We start from the raw sequence: 15,467 nt of genomic DNA, 5'->3' as shown, positions 1-15,467 counted from the left end.
TATTGCCAAAACATTTAAAGCAAAATGATCTCCAATGTTTTGTAAGGGAGAGACTTACCAGATAGGAAGAAAATCACACCACTGAACTGCATGAGAAACTCACTGAAGCAATGTCAATATCATCTTTAATGATGACTCTCACTAGTATCTTTATCATCAACTTTAGAATTCACTTGAGACAAACAGCAAACTCCTGAAGACATTGATGGAGCTGAGGCTATATTTTCATTTAGTCCTAATAAGAACACACTGTTTAAGCCAAGGATATTAAATTTCAAAATGTTAATGGATTTATGAGCTCGGGCCATCACAAGAAGAGCTCTTTGTTGCCAGGAACCATATAATCTTTCATTTGGAAAGAAATTCAGGTCAGATATCAAATATAAATCTTGATATTCATATTCTGATTTGATCTACTGCTGGCCTAAAACTGAAATTCCCTTTTAAATGGCCACCAAATGGTACCCTACCAAGATAACTTTGCTTGCCTAAACAAGTCTGGAACATCATTTTATCTGCATTGACTCCTTTAGACGGTATCTCCTTGGCTATTTTAGTTACAGGCTGTGCTGGAGTCCTCTAAACAAACTTTTCAACATTAGGCAATTATAAAACTCTTAGTCCAGGAACTCAGGTAACTCCTATAAATAAATGAATCAAGAATTAAAGCACTGTGCAGTAAAACTACAGACACCACTAACTGCAGGCAAAATTGAGAACTCTCTCAACCACTGATTTTTGGAAGTGTAGTAAAATATACAACCATTTAGGGAACAAATCAATCAGTAGTTTCCAGGGAGTATACCATTTTTTGTCTAATGTGCTTGCTGCATTTCAAATGCTTGGATGGAGCTCCCTGCTATCAGTGTTTTTAATGAATACAACAATAACATACTGTATGTTCTAATGTTCTATATTCTAATTCTAGAGTTCCAAGGAAATTAGCAGTACTTTACCAAAGTTTCATATAATTGCATCAATGACTTTCAAATTTTAGATCTTTGGTCTCATTATTTTACCCCTTGTAAGATACAGAAGACCTTGGGCAAGTTGGCAACCAATCTGAGTGGCACTTATCCTCACTTTATGCGCTTCTTGATTAGTAATGAGTCCAAGATTCCAGGTGGGCACTGACCATGAAAAGACATTCAGCAAATGTTATTACATCATAGTTTTAAAAAATCTTTGGAAAAAATGGCTGGATGACTTATGTATTAGAAAGATATAAGAAAACTACTTAGTTATCAGCCAGCTCAGGTGTAATGGAGTACTGGAGGGTATCAGAATCTGTAGAAAGGGATTCCCTAGCAGAATCCTTTATGGTGACTTCAAGCAGCGGCACGTTTATATTCTATGTGCCAAAAAATAGAAAATTGTGCTCTTGTGTAAATAAATGTCTTTACTCTGAGAAAATAAATGAACACATAAATATATGAAATGAAGTAAAATATGTGACAAATACTAAATGTAACAATCCAATTATTTTTTTTAAATATGCAGTTTAGATAAACATCTCTGTGCATGTTACATAACATGCATTATTGCCAAACAAACACAAAAACAATATTTTTTCTCTGTGACTTTAGATATAAAGTCTTGAATGCTGGTGTCGCCTCAGAAGGACAATTCATCAAGAAATAAGAAAGTGAAACTCAAGAGAGACCCATTGGAACCTTAGAGAAACTCTGGGGTTCCACTGATGTCAATCATTCTCAATTTGGACGCACAAAGGTAAGGATAGTCAATCTACATGTTAGTAAGTAAGACGACACATTAATTTGTAACATGTTTTATGCTGTGCTGACATATTGGGGGCGACTCTGGCCTAAAGGTTAATAAAGCAAGTTTGGGACCGAAAGGTTGCTGGTTTGATCCCCAGGGCCGGCAGGAAAAGAGTTGGCTTTCCCCTCCCTCGATATGCATGGCTGAAGTGCTCTTGAGCAAGGCACCTAACCCCCCAACTGCTCCCTGGGTGCTGCGGCTGTTGCTGCCCACTGCTCCGGGTGTGTGTGTGTGTGTGTGTGTGTGTGTTCACCACTCTCTGGATGGGTCAAAATGCAGAAGTCAAATTTCCCCATTGTGTGGACAAAAAAAGAGATTAAACTTAACTATCTCACACATCATGGACATGGGTGAGGAGATTTCTGCCTACAGTCTCAGGTGACAATAAATTAAGACAACAGCAAACATAAAGATTCTTGAATAATGTGAATTTTCACAAGTGGATGATGTGAATAAAACTAACGTAAAAGTTAAAGAAACTCAAAATAATACAAAGTCAAAATGACATTAGTTTTTCCCATTTGCATTTAATATATTTGCACTTATATTATCCCATACTTTGCAACCGCTGCAAAATTCTCTCGAGTAAGAGAAGGAGCTCTGGACGTGTGGTGTCAATCAGGTCAGGTGTCAATCATTTACCTGCCTTCCCTATTGGATAATTAGAACGATGACACAGCATAGGTCAGGTTTAGGTAAACATTATCTGAATGTACACTTCTAAAAGAAGTGTTTGCCCTTTTTTGTGGTATCCAGTATTCCTAGCCTAGCAAAGTGTGTGTCAGGTTCTTGTCTCTGGAGTAGTAGGTCTTGATACAGTCCATCCAGCATTGCACACCTTTGCCTTGTTGTGTGTCTTTGCACTTTATGAAAAGATCTTTCTATTACTTTTGTAATAATTTCAGTACGAAGTGATATAATCAAAGAACAAGGGGTCATTGTGTGTGACCACATGAATATTAAGATGCAAGTGCCATATTTTGTGGAGAAATGGAAATTCAGCTACAAGCGTTTAATTTTTAGTAGTAGCCCATGGGTGGGTCAAAACAGGATAACTATTCCACATGCAGTGTCATAGAATAAAGGGTAGCATGTTCATAAAGGTCCACAGTCACTTCCTGTTTTGTATGTTTGCTGCTGACATTGTTGTACATGGAAATCACATAGTTTAACAAACAAACTGTCATTTTACAAACTTGTGAAAACATAATAAAATCTACACATGAGTACCAGTTTTGGCATGGGATTGTAGTTTCTCAATTTCATCTCAAGCAAATAAGAATCCTCTCTCCTAACGTTTACTGAAGATTTTAGTAAACGGTTTACTACTGATTTTCACACAGTAAAACTACACTTTTTGGCACTGGGAAAGATATCAGCTAAAAAGCCTCCTACATTTTGTAAAACCAAATAAATTAGACATTGCTAAGTCAAAAGTTTCTTTAGAAAATATTTCACTGTTATACTGCAATCTGTTCAGTCTGTTCAACTCTGACAGTTGAGGGAGAGACAGCTGACACTCCCCGATCTTCATCTTTTCAGCAATGTAGATCTTGCAATGCTCTTGTAATAGTAAACCAGTGACATTTCAATGCTTCTCCACATCTAAACTAAGCTTCACTTCATTGCCAAATATCATTAAATTTAAAACGATTCACTGACCTCAACTGAGAAACATGAGACTGGTAGTTTAATTACATTAAAATGTCCTGCAGCTGAAAAATAATAACAGAACACTACCTAAAATATTATTGAATTATATACATATCTCATAATAATTTTAACAATTTTAAACAGCACATTTTAATTTAACTTAAAGCAATCTGGCAGTTGAGTATTGCTTGTTAGCTTTTCATAGTTCAGATTCAAGCTAACCCAGTGGTCATGACATGAAGGTTTCTTGTCAACTTTTACAAATAATGGTATTGAAAGGCACATTATTCTGAGCATCTCTTGCAAGAAAAATGGACAGAAATGGGCAGATTCTCCATATGTGAAGAATCATCCATTCATAGGCTTATTATAGGAGGCATAAAAATAAAATTGCTAGCAGTGCAAATCATAGCATTAAAAAAACATGGCTACGTGAAATGCACACAGCCTAATACAGCACGTCCATTCTGCTGAGTGAACACTTATGTGCCTATATAAGAAGTACTGGATTCATCCCTGTGCTGATAGGCACTTGTCACAGGTGAGTGACTTGAGCTGGGTTTGCAATAACAATGTATATGAACACCAATATGAAATTCTTGTAATGTGCTTATCTCAGTTAGATTATTAGATTATAATGCTTGTGTAAATACTTATGTTATCTTGGTGACTGTGATAAACTATATGTTATACTGTTAGAGGGTAACACTCACATGCCTTGTTGGTTGTTTTTTCACATTGTTGGATTATTTAAAGGGTTGCAGTAATTCTGAAAAAAAATTACATTCTTCTAGGATCCATAACTCATCCGCTGTCATCATTCAATTTCCTGGGAGTCTAACACGGTAAAAAGAGTTGCATGCTTAAAAAGTATATTTCATCTGAAGTCTAAGATTAGTTTCAGATAAGACTAGGACACTGATTTTCACAAGCTCATAATCATACAAACTGCTTTCAAATGCAACTAAGTCATCTTGTAGATACGTAATTATAATAATAAAAAAACACACCTTAATGATAATAAATAAACAGTGGAATAATAAACAGTCATTAGATATTCATATGCAACAGTGTACATTGTACACAGTGTACATATGCAACAGTGTACAACAGTGTACAGCTTACAGCTTAATAAATTTACAGAAGGATCAGTTAACTTATATATAAATCATAACAAAGCATATAAAATACACCTTAACAACTTCACAAAATTATGAAGAATTTTTTTACTTTGTAATTAATCTTGTGTCTTAATTGATCAAAACATCCCAGCATCTACATCTGCATCTACACTCCCTGAATCCACTGTAAAACTTTTGGAGTGACATGTGAAAGGATTTATTTAAAATAAAATGTCATCTTAATAATTACAATTTATTTTAGAATTGAGGTGCCATCATGAGCACTGACGCGGAGATGGAGGCATTTGGCCCGGCGGCCATTTACCTCCGGAAGCCAGAAAGGGAGAGGATTGAGGCTCAGAATGCACCCTTTGATGCCAAAACAGCATATTTTGTGGCTGAAAAGGAGGAGATGTATCTAAAAGGAGTTCTCAAGAGTAAAGAGGGTGGCAAAGCCACTGTTGAAACTTTGTGTGGGAAAGTGAGTAAAGATCACTGTTACGTTGCAAGCATTACTGTTATGTTGTCCTCACATGCTTGTTTTCATGCCAACATTTTCTTCTTTCCTGTCAGACCCTCACTGTAAAAGAAGATGAAATCTACCCTATGAATCCTCCAAAGTTCGATAAGATTGAGGACATGGCCATGATGACCCACCTCAATGAACCTGCTGTGCTGTATAACCTCAAAGAGCGTTATGCTGCATGGATGATCTATGTAGGCATTCAGTAATTGAAGAATTTGGAACCTATACACTGCTTTTAAACATGTGTCAGAGTGATTAAAACAATTTTGTGGTCGTGCACACTTTCAGACATACTCTGGGCTCTTCTGTGTCACTGTGAACCCCTACAAGTGGCTCCCAGTGTACGACGCTGTTGTTGTAACTGCATACAGAGGCAAAAAGAGGATTGAGGCCCCACCTCACATCTTCTCTATCTCTGACAATGCCTATCAGTTCATGCTCACAGGTAAAAAACGAACAAAACAATGGAAGTTCATCCGCATTGCATCACCGCAATACAAATAGTTGCTATTAAATAGACTGAACGCCATTCCTTGGTATGTGCAGAACATACAAATATATGTGTCATGAAACTTGTTTCCTTTTCACATAGATCGTGAGAATCAGTCAATCCTGATTACGTGAGTACATGTTATGACCTGAATATCTTCTATCGTAGGCTGCATACGTGGAAAATATTTTTTGCAATTAGGTAAACATTTCTGCATAAAATGCTAGTTTGAATTATTACATGGAAAGTGTTTTATACATTTTCACTCCTAGTGGAGAATCCGGTGCAGGAAAGACTGTGAACACCAAACGCGTCATCCAGTACTTTGCAACAATTGCAGTGTCTGGACAGAAGAAGGCAGAGCCTGTCCCAGGAAAAATGCAGGTTAGTAAATACCCATCTGATTACATATCTGATAGAATATGTGGGCACTAAAGCTTAAAAGAATTCTACTGTCATCTGTAGGGGTCGCTGGAGGATCAAATCATTGCAGCCAACCCCCTACTGGAAGCCTATGGTAATGCAAAGACTGTGAGGAATGATAACTCATCTCGTTTTGTAAGTAGCAGTGCACAGTTCATATTCAAAATTTGTCTAAAAAAACGTACACGTTTCTGAAATTAAATTGAATGTCACACTCTCAGGGTAAATTCATCAGAATCCATTTCGGATCTACTGGCAAACTGGCCTCAGCTGATATTGAGACATGTAAGTCTATAGACTAGAGTTTGCTAAATTAATCTTGTAGTTAATTGCTCAGCTCACTGTTTGTAGCTGTTAGAAATGTGAATTTCAATCTATCTGAACCCTCTAGATCTGCTGGAGAAGTCAAGGGTAACATTCCAGCTGTCTGCTGAGAGGAGCTACCACATTTTCTACCAGCTCATGACGGGCCACAAGCCTGAGCTGATTGGTATGACATGTTCAAGAATAAGATATTTACAGTTAGTTATCGTTGCTTGGCAGCCAAAATAAAAATTGTATCTGTTTGCAGAGGGACTCCTCATCACCACCAATCCATATGATTTCCCTATGATTAGTCAAGGTGAAATCACAGTGAAGAGCATCAATGATGTAGAAGAGTTCATCGCTACCGATGTAAGAGGATAAATTATAGTTTTTAAATAAACACCATCTTAAACAAGTCTGATTTTAAATCATACAGCTGGGAACCTTCTCCTTAAAGAAAATGTTCCGTTGGTTGAGTTTGTCAACAGCAAGATTACAAGCAACCTGTGATACATTTGTTTTTGAGAAGCTAATTGAGAGCAAAACATGTTTCAACAGGAATTCACTATATTTCTTAACAAACACATGGCTGGCTGATTGGCTGACTGACTGACTGACTGAATGACAAAAATTCACCATATTTTTTCATCAATAAATTGATTAACTGATTGATTGCCTGAAAGCATGAATGAATGAATGAATGAGTCATTTGTTCATTCATTTATCCATTCATTCATGTTTTAGTACCATTTACTCACATGTTGGTCATATTCTGTCTTCACCAGACTGCTATTGACATCTTGGGCTTCAACGCTGATGAAAAGCAGGGCATCTACAAGCTGACTGGTGCTGTGATGCATCATGGGAACATGAAGTTTAAACAGAAGCAGAGAGAGGAGCAGGCTGAGCCTGATGGCACTGAGGGTGACTATTTTGTGTTCATTTATTTATTTGTTTTATCATTTCTTTTATATCAATTTAAAGGCAATATAATAGCATACATGCAGCATAACATCTTGAATTTGACATATTCAAAAGCATGTACATCATTTTTCTTCAGTGGCTGATAAAATCGCCTACCTCATGGGTCTGAACTCAGCCGACATGCTCAAAGCTTTGTGCTACCCCAGGGTGAAAGTGGGGAATGAGTTTGTCACCAAGGGGCAGACTGTTCCACAGGTGAGCTCGGAAAGAGCACCAACAATCATGAGCAGATGTTCTAAAGGTTAATGAAAAAAGTAAACAATATGTTTTTATTGCAACTGCAAAACAGGTGCACAATGCTGTCATGGCCCTCTGCAAGTCTGTTTATGAAAAGATGTTCCTGTGGATGGTCGTCCGCATCAATGAAATGTTGGACACAAAACAGCCAAGACAGTTCTTCATTGGTGTGCTGGACATTGCTGGATTTGAGATCTTTGATGTAAGCATCCAGTACCTGTGACTTCTTGGTTTTTCTGTTTCTTAAACCTGTTACATACCTTCTACTTAATTTAATTCATTCACGGTCACCTTACAGCAAACCTATTTCTGTAGCTTCAGAGAAACATGTCTAATGCTGTCATTTTGGACAACAGTTCAACAGCTTGGAACAGCTATGTATCAACTTCACCAATGAGAAACTGCAACAGTTCTTCAACCACCACATGTTTGTGCTGGAGCAAGAGGAGTACAAAAAAGAAGGCATTGAGTGGGAGTTCATTGACTTTGGTATGGACTTGGCTGCCTGCATTGAGCTTATTGAGAAGGTGAGTAGAGTGGTAGGAAACTGTTTCCATGTTCATTTAGCGCATCAACAATTCTGTGTCTTATATGAAATAAAATACATTCCTTGACTGTTATTGTGTCAATTATTAACAGCCAATGGGCATCTTCTCCATCCTTGAAGAGGAGTGTATGTTCCCCAAGGCCTCAGACACAACCTTCAAAAACAAGTTGTATGACCAGCATCTTGGCAAAGCTGCATGTTTCCAGAAGCCAAAGCCTGCTAAGGGCAAGGCAGAAGCCCATTTCTCCCTGGTGCACTATGCAGGCACTGTCGACTACAATGTTGCCGGCTGGCTGGACAAGAACAAAGATCCCTTGAATGACTCTGTTGTGCAGCTGTATCAGAAATCTGGAATGAAACTCCTGGCTTTCCTCTATGCTGCTCATGCCGCTGCTGATGGTATTTTGAGAAATCAATCAAAGTATCAGGGTCTCTGTTGCTCTTTTTTTCTGTGACATATAAATAATGGAATTAAAATGCATTTTATGTCAACAGAGGGCGGTGGCGGTGGCAAGAAAGGCAAGAAGAAGGGTGGCTCTTTCCAGACAGTATCTGCACTGTTCAGGGTGAAGACCTTTAATTCACTTAAATATGGATCATGTTGACAAAAATCATCATGCTACTTAAAATAAAAACTGAGTATGGAAAGGATCCAATGACACTACCTTACAATTCCACAGGAGAATTTGGGCAAGTTGATGACCAATCTGAGGAGCACTCATCCTCACTTTGTGCGCTGCCTGATTCCCAATGAGTCCAAGACTCCAGGTGGGCACTGACCATGAAAAGACAGTGATCTGACATTATCACACAACAGTTTAAATCCTTTCAAAAGCTGAAGATCAACCTCATGGTGGGAGAGAAATCTGCACAACATCTATTTGAAATTCTTTCCTCTCTTTAGGTCTTATGGAGAACTTCTTAGTTATCGGCCAGCTCAGGTGTAATGGTGTACTGGAGGGTATAAGAATCTGTAGAAAGGGATTCCCCAGCAGAATCCTTTATGGTGACTTCAAGCAGCGGTACCTTTACATTCTTCATGTTGTAAAATGATACCTTGTCTGTCAGAGACAACTTATATAATACCCTTGTGTAAATAAGTAGCTCTTTGATAGAAGAAAAATCAGTAAAGAAAATATTTGATACATGGTAATAAAAAATAAACAATATCAAACTAACAACCAATATTTGAAATAAGATCATTTACCATCCTAATTAGTCTTACTAAATTTATATATTTTTTTCTTCACAACTTTAGATATAAAGTCTTGAATGCCAGTGTCATCCCTGAGGGACAATTCATTGACAACAAGAAAGCCTCGGAGAAACTTTTGGGCTCCATTGACGTTGATCACACTCAGTACAAGTTTGGACACACAAAGGTAAAATGGTCAATCAAACTCATAATAAATAAGAGATAACACACTAGATTGGTATGTTCATGGTGTAATGCATACTTTTATGCCGTGCTAAGATATTGTACACATTGTGCATGTGCGTATAAAGGATTCTGTCTCTTGTAAATGAGTAGAATAAAATCAGTGCTCATTGTTCAGAGCTACAACACTTTTGCGCAGAAAATCACAAATCAGCCTTTGAGCAGGACAAGTAACCACATGCTATAAACTATTCATCCAATGCATACATATATGGGTTCCTGAAGAGTTTGGTTGTAGAGATTCAAATATTCTTGAACTGTGTGCATTTTAAAGTCTCTCGGTATGAATACAGGTGTTTTTCAAAGCTGGTCTGCTGGGTACCCTTGAGGAGATGCGAGATGAAAAATTGGCTGCGCTGGTTACCATGACTCAAGCTGTCTGCCGTGGATTCCTCATGAGAAGAGAGTTTGTCAAAATGATGGAGAGGAGGTACAATACCATTCCTAAGTTCGATAGTGACTAAAATCTGCTATGTATCTACATCAGCTGTGCACTAACTTCTCTGTCTTGTCTTTAATAGAGAGTCCATTTACTCTATCCAATACAACATCCGCTCATTCATGAACGTGAAACACTGGCCATGGATGAAGCTGTACTTTAAGATCAAGCCTCTTCTGAAGAGTGCTGAGACTGAGAAGGAAATGGCAGCAATGAAGGAGAACTACGACAAGATGAAGGTGGATCTGGAAAAAGCACTAGCCAAGAAGAAGGAGCTTGAAGAGAAGATGGTGTCACTTCTGCAAGAGAAAAATGATCTGCAGTTACAAGTGGCAGCTGTGCGTAATCAAAGAAAATTTTGAACAAAAATGATCTGCTGTCTGTTAAAGACCCAATATAAGCTCTTAGTTCATATGAAAGAATTGCTATCAGGTTTAGATTTGTGAATGTATATCCTGTTTCCATTCAGGAAGTCGAGAACCTTTCTGATGCTGAGGAGAGATGTGAGGGGCTCATCAAAGCTAAAATTCAACTGGAGGCAAAAGTCAAAGAGACTACAGAGAGACTGGAGGATGAGGAGGAAATCAATGCAGAATTAACTGCCAAGAAGAGGAAACTGGAGGATGAGTGTTCCGAGCTGAAAAAAGACATTGATGACCTTGAGCTTACCTTGGCTAAAGTGGAGAAGGAGAAACATGCCACAGAGAACAAGGTAAGCATTACATAAAAAAATATTACTTTTTAAAAATGTACAGGTTTTAAACGTGCTACTGACAAAGAAAACTTTTCCTTACAGGTAAAAAATTTGACAGAGGAAATGGCCTCTCAGGATGAGAGCATTGCTAAGTTGACCAAGGAGAAGAAAGCCCTCCAAGAGGCACACCAGCAAACTCTTGATGATCTTCAGGCAGAAGAGGACAAAGTTAATACTCTGACCAAGGCAAAGACAAAGCTTGAACAGCAAGTGGATGATGTGAGTGTAACAACACAGTCAAAATAATGTCACTCTTCCCCATTTAGATCAAAGTATGCTTCTAAACATCAGTGTCTCATCTATTGCAATAGCTTGAAGGGTCCCTTGAACAAGAGAAAAAACTCCGCATGGACCTTGAGAGGGCCAAGAGAAAGCTTGAGGGTGATCTGAAACTGGCACAGGAGTCCATAATGGACCTGGAGAATGACAAACAGCAGTCAGACGAGAAGATCAAAAAGTAATCCAAAGAAATTCCAAAGAATAGGAATATCCAGATATACATATAATCTAAATGTCATTGTATATGGTATGCAATCAAACAAACCTCTATTGCCTCTTTCAAAACAGGAAGGACTTTGAGATCAGTCAGCTCCAAAGCAAGATTGAGGATGAACAAACGCTTGGCAGTCAGCTGCAGAAGAAGATCAAGGAACTACAGGTTCAGTTTATCTATCTATCTATCTATCTATCTATCTATCTATCTATCTATCTATCTATCTATCTATCTATCTATCTATCTATCTATCGTTTCTTTTGTCCACATATCTTAATTCTCTTTGAACAGTCTGAGACATTGCTTTATTTAAAATAAAAAAAGCACATAATGAACCTGTGTGAACTTTAGGCTCGTATTGAGGAGCTGGAAGAAGAGATTGAGGCTGAGCGTGCTGCCCGGGCTAAGGTTGAGAAGCAGAGAGCTGATCTCTCCAGGGAACTTGAGGAGATCAGTGAGAGGCTTGAAGAAGCTGGCGGTGCCACTGCTGCTCAGATTGAGATGAACAAGAAGCGCGAGGCCGAGTTCCAGAAACTGCGACGTGATCTTGAAGAGTCCACCCTGCAACACGAAGCCACCGCCGCTGCTCTCCGCAAAAAGCAGGCAGACAGCGTGGCAGAACTTGGAGAGCAGATTGACAACCTCCAGCGTGTCAAGCAGAAGCTGGAGAAGGAGAAAAGTGAATATAAAATGGAGATTGATGACCTCAGTAGCAACATGGAGGCTGTGGCCAAATCAAAGGTATATGAGTGCAAAACATTTCAACAAAAAAAATTTAAACTGAAACATTTAGATGGACAATGCCCTAAATATATCTACTTTCTTCCTGTTTCAGGCCAATTTAGAGAAGATGTGTCGAACACTTGAGGACCAGCTGAGTGAGCTAAAAACCAAAAGTGATGAGTACGTTCGCCAACTTAATGATATGAGTGCACATAAAGCAAGATTACAGACAGAAAATGGTGAGTGTTATAGGCCAATATGCCACAATTCCAATGCCAAACAATCATTTAATCAGAAATCAATATCTAATCTTGCTTAATCAGGTGAATTTAGTCGTCAGCTTGAGGAAAAAGAGGCACTCGTGTCACAACTGACCAGAGGCAAGCAAGCTTACACACAACAGATTGAGGAGCTAAAGAGACACATCGAAGAGGAAGTCAAGGTAGTTACTGCACCAAACGAGAAAAACTTCTACGTGTCCCAAAAAAATACACAAAACACTAAATATAATTCATCCATTTTCTGTTTTAAGGCCAAAAATGCCCTGGCTCATGCAGTTCAGTCTGCGCGCCATGACTGTGACCTCCTCCGAGAGCAGTTTGAGGAGGAGCAGGAAGCCAAAGCGGAGTTGCAGCGTGGAATGTCCAAGGCAAACAGTGAGGTGGCTCAGTGGAGAACAAAATATGAGACTGATGCCATCCAGCGTACTGAGGAGCTTGAAGAGGCTAAGTAAATAACAAAAACATCTCAAACAAATGTTTAATAACAGATATTCATTCATAATTGTTTAAAGACAAGCACTGAAACTCACCCCACTTCAGGAAGAAGCTTGCACAGCGTCTGCAAGATGCAGAAGAATCCATTGAGGCTGTGAACTCCAAATGTGCCTCGCTGGAGAAAACCAAACAGAGACTGCAGGGTGAAGTGGAGGATCTCATGATTGATGTAGAGAGGGCCAATGCATTGGCAGCCAATCTGGACAAGAAGCAGAGGAACTTCGACAAGGTAAGCAGTGGAAGAGACATTAAACAAAGGCATGTTAGTATGCCAAAATGTGAGAACTGCAGTTTTGATGGGATGAACTGCTACTGCTAGGTCCTGGCAGAATGGAAGCAGAAGTATGACGAGGGCCAGGCAGAGCTGGAGGGTGCCCAGAAAGAGGCTCGCTCTCTCAGCACTGAGCTCTTCAAGATGAAGAACTCATATGAAGAAGCTCTTGACCACTTGGAGACCCTGAAGAGAGAGAACAAGAACCTGCAGCGTATGATATTCAGAAAACAGCATTCAAGTCTTTCTTTTGGAACCAACACATGACATACACTCACTACTAACCTTATCATTCTCACAGAGGAGATCTCCGACCTGACTGAGCAGATCGGCGAGACTGGGAAGACTATTCATGAACTGGAGAAGGCAAAGAAGACAGTGGAGACTGAGAAAACAGAAATTCAGAGTGCCCTTGAGGAAGCTGAGGTGATGTAGACTCAGAGTTTCTTACATTGGTTTGGTATTCAAGCCAACTGTTTATGTGAAATTTGAAGATAATTACAGCTCAATTTGTTGCAATGCAATTCTCTTTCCTCAGGGTACACTTGAACATGAGGAGTCCAAGATACTTCGTGTCCAGCTTGAGCTCAACCAAGTGAAGGGTGAGATTGACAGGAAACTTGCTGAGAAGGATGAGGAAATAGAACAGATCAAGAGGAACAGTCAGAGAGTCATTGAGTCCATGCAGACCACATTAGACTCAGAAGTCAGGAGCAGAAATGACGCCCTGAGAGTCAAGAAAAAGATGGAAGGAGATCTCAATGAGATGGAAATTCAGCTGAGCCATGCCAATCGTCAGGCCGCTGAGGCCCAGAAACAGCTGAGGAATGTCCAAGGACAGCTCAAGGTTGGTTCTCCAAAAAAAAAAAAATCTAAAAAGCCCATTTAGCAAGTGCATTATTTTTTAAATCTCCAAGACTATTTTATTTCCATTTTAGGATGCACAACTTCACCTTGATGATGCCATCAGAGGACAGGAGGACATGAAGGAGCAGGTTGCCATGGTGGAGCGTAGGAACACTCTAATGCAGGCAGAGATTGAGGAGCTGAGAGCTGCTTTAGAGCAAACAGATAGAGGTCGCAAAGTGGCCGAGCAGGAGCTTCTAGATGTCAATGAACGTGTGGGACTGCTGCACTCACAGGTAAAATATAAATTGTGCACTTCAGGCAATGCATATGCAGACTTTAAACTACCATAGGAGTGGTACAGAACCAAAAAGGTTTTTTTTAAAAAAATAAACAAATAAAAGCATACTTGGCAACATCCCTTGTACAGAACACCAGTCTCATCAACACCAAGAAGAAGCTTGAGGCTGACCTTGTCCAGGTTCAAGGTGAGGTGGATGACACCATCCAGGAAGCAAGAAATGCAGAGGAGAAAGCCAAAAAAGCTATTACTGATGTAAGTGAAAAATCCATCTTCCATTAAGGGAAATTTTTAAAAGTTTGGAAATTATTCTAACTTCAATGAAGTGAATCACAAGGCATTTATGTATATATATTAATACCTTTTGAAATCTGTTACTCTAAAAAAAAAAATAGGCAGCAATGATGGCAGAAGAACTGAAGAAGGAGCAAGACACAAGTGCTCATTTGGAGAGGATGAAGAAAAACCTGGAGGTCACAGTCAAAGATCTGCAGCACCGTCTGGATGAGGCCGAAAGCTTAGCCATGAAGGGTGGGAAAAAACAGCTCCAGAAACTGGAATCCAGGGTAAACTACGAATAAAAAATATCATTTGAACAGCTGGATCAGACGATTCATATAGTAAAATGAAAATTAATACTGCTCTGATATTACAGGTGCGTGAGTTAGAGTCTGAGGTCGAGGCTGAACAGAGACGAGGAGCTGACGCTGTTAAAGGCGTCCGTAAATATGAGAGGAGAGTCAAAGAGCTCACTTACCAGGTATATAACAATGAATTCAATATTTTTAAATTGTACAAGCTACACGTAAAGACCATCTAATTTTCTCTTCATGTTTACAGACGGATGAAGACAAGAAAAATATGATTAGACTACAGGATCTGGTTGACAAATTGCAGCTGAAAGTGAAGGCCTATAAGCGACAGGCTGAGGAAGCTGTAAGTCTTACTCTATAATAATATTTCACATCACACACAAATAATAATAATACACAATAAAAGGAGCACTAAAGTTAAGGCAGATGTACACTGAAGTTATCAAAAACGCTATTGAAATGTTCCCTCATATTCATAGGAGGAGCAGGCCAACGCTCACATGTCCAGGTACAGGAAGGTGCAGCACGAGCTGGAGGAAGCTCAGGAACGTGCTGACATAGCTGAATCCCAGGTCAACAAGCTGAGAGCCAAGAGCCGTGATCATGGGAAGGTACCGTTGAAAGAGAACAAGAGGATTATTCATGAGTTTCAAATATTTATTTGAATCAGCATTTGATGATCATGTTGTTACTGACTATATATGATGAATATGTATTTACTGAAAATCATACCTTTTTTTCAGGCCAAGGAGTCAGAGGAATGA

At 39.1% G+C, this 15,467-nt stretch overlaps 1 protein-coding gene across 1 annotated transcript; it reads left to right on the top strand.

The window, feature by feature from the left end:
* Positions 1–4,833: 4,833 nt before the first annotated feature.
* LOC115813870 (myosin heavy chain, fast skeletal muscle-like) lies at positions 4,834–15,467 on the top strand. Its single transcript, XM_030776537.1, has 39 exons — positions 4,834–5,037; positions 5,130–5,273; positions 5,371–5,527; positions 5,675–5,702; positions 5,845–5,956; positions 6,038–6,130; positions 6,217–6,280; positions 6,387–6,485; positions 6,567–6,670; positions 7,087–7,225; positions 7,362–7,480; positions 7,575–7,724; positions 7,879–8,049; positions 8,162–8,468; positions 8,565–8,635; positions 8,750–8,837; positions 8,974–9,091; positions 9,328–9,451; positions 9,801–9,937; positions 10,029–10,284; positions 10,416–10,658; positions 10,743–10,919; positions 11,012–11,157; positions 11,268–11,358; positions 11,545–11,934; positions 12,029–12,155; positions 12,240–12,358; positions 12,449–12,645; positions 12,738–12,921; positions 13,012–13,177; positions 13,265–13,389; positions 13,502–13,810; positions 13,902–14,105; positions 14,240–14,365; positions 14,506–14,676; positions 14,766–14,870; positions 14,951–15,046; positions 15,183–15,314; positions 15,447–15,467. The coding sequence occupies exons 1-39, from the start codon at positions 4,834–4,836 to the stop codon at positions 15,465–15,467; spliced, it is 5,814 nt and encodes a 1,937-aa protein (XP_030632397.1).

This window comes from Chanos chanos, chromosome 6 (assembly GCF_902362185.1).
Source record: "Chanos chanos chromosome 6, fChaCha1.1, whole genome shotgun sequence".
Taxonomy (NCBI): domain Eukaryota; kingdom Metazoa; phylum Chordata; class Actinopteri; order Gonorynchiformes; family Chanidae; genus Chanos; species Chanos chanos.
Note: the sequence above shows the minus strand (reverse complement) of the source record. Positions and strands in the feature narration are given on the sequence as shown.

Coding starts and splice junctions, on each gene's coding strand:
- LOC115813870 (XM_030776537.1), top strand. CDS start 4,834: ATGAGCACTGACGCGGAGATGGAGGCATTTGGCCCGGCGGCCATTTAC. Junction 11,359..11,544: donor AGAAGATCAAGGAACTACAG/GTTCAGTTTATC, acceptor TGTGAACTTTAG/GCTCGTATTGAGGAGCTGGA. Junction 14,871..14,950: donor TCAAAGAGCTCACTTACCAG/GTATATAACAAT, acceptor TCATGTTTACAG/ACGGATGAAGACAAGAAAAA.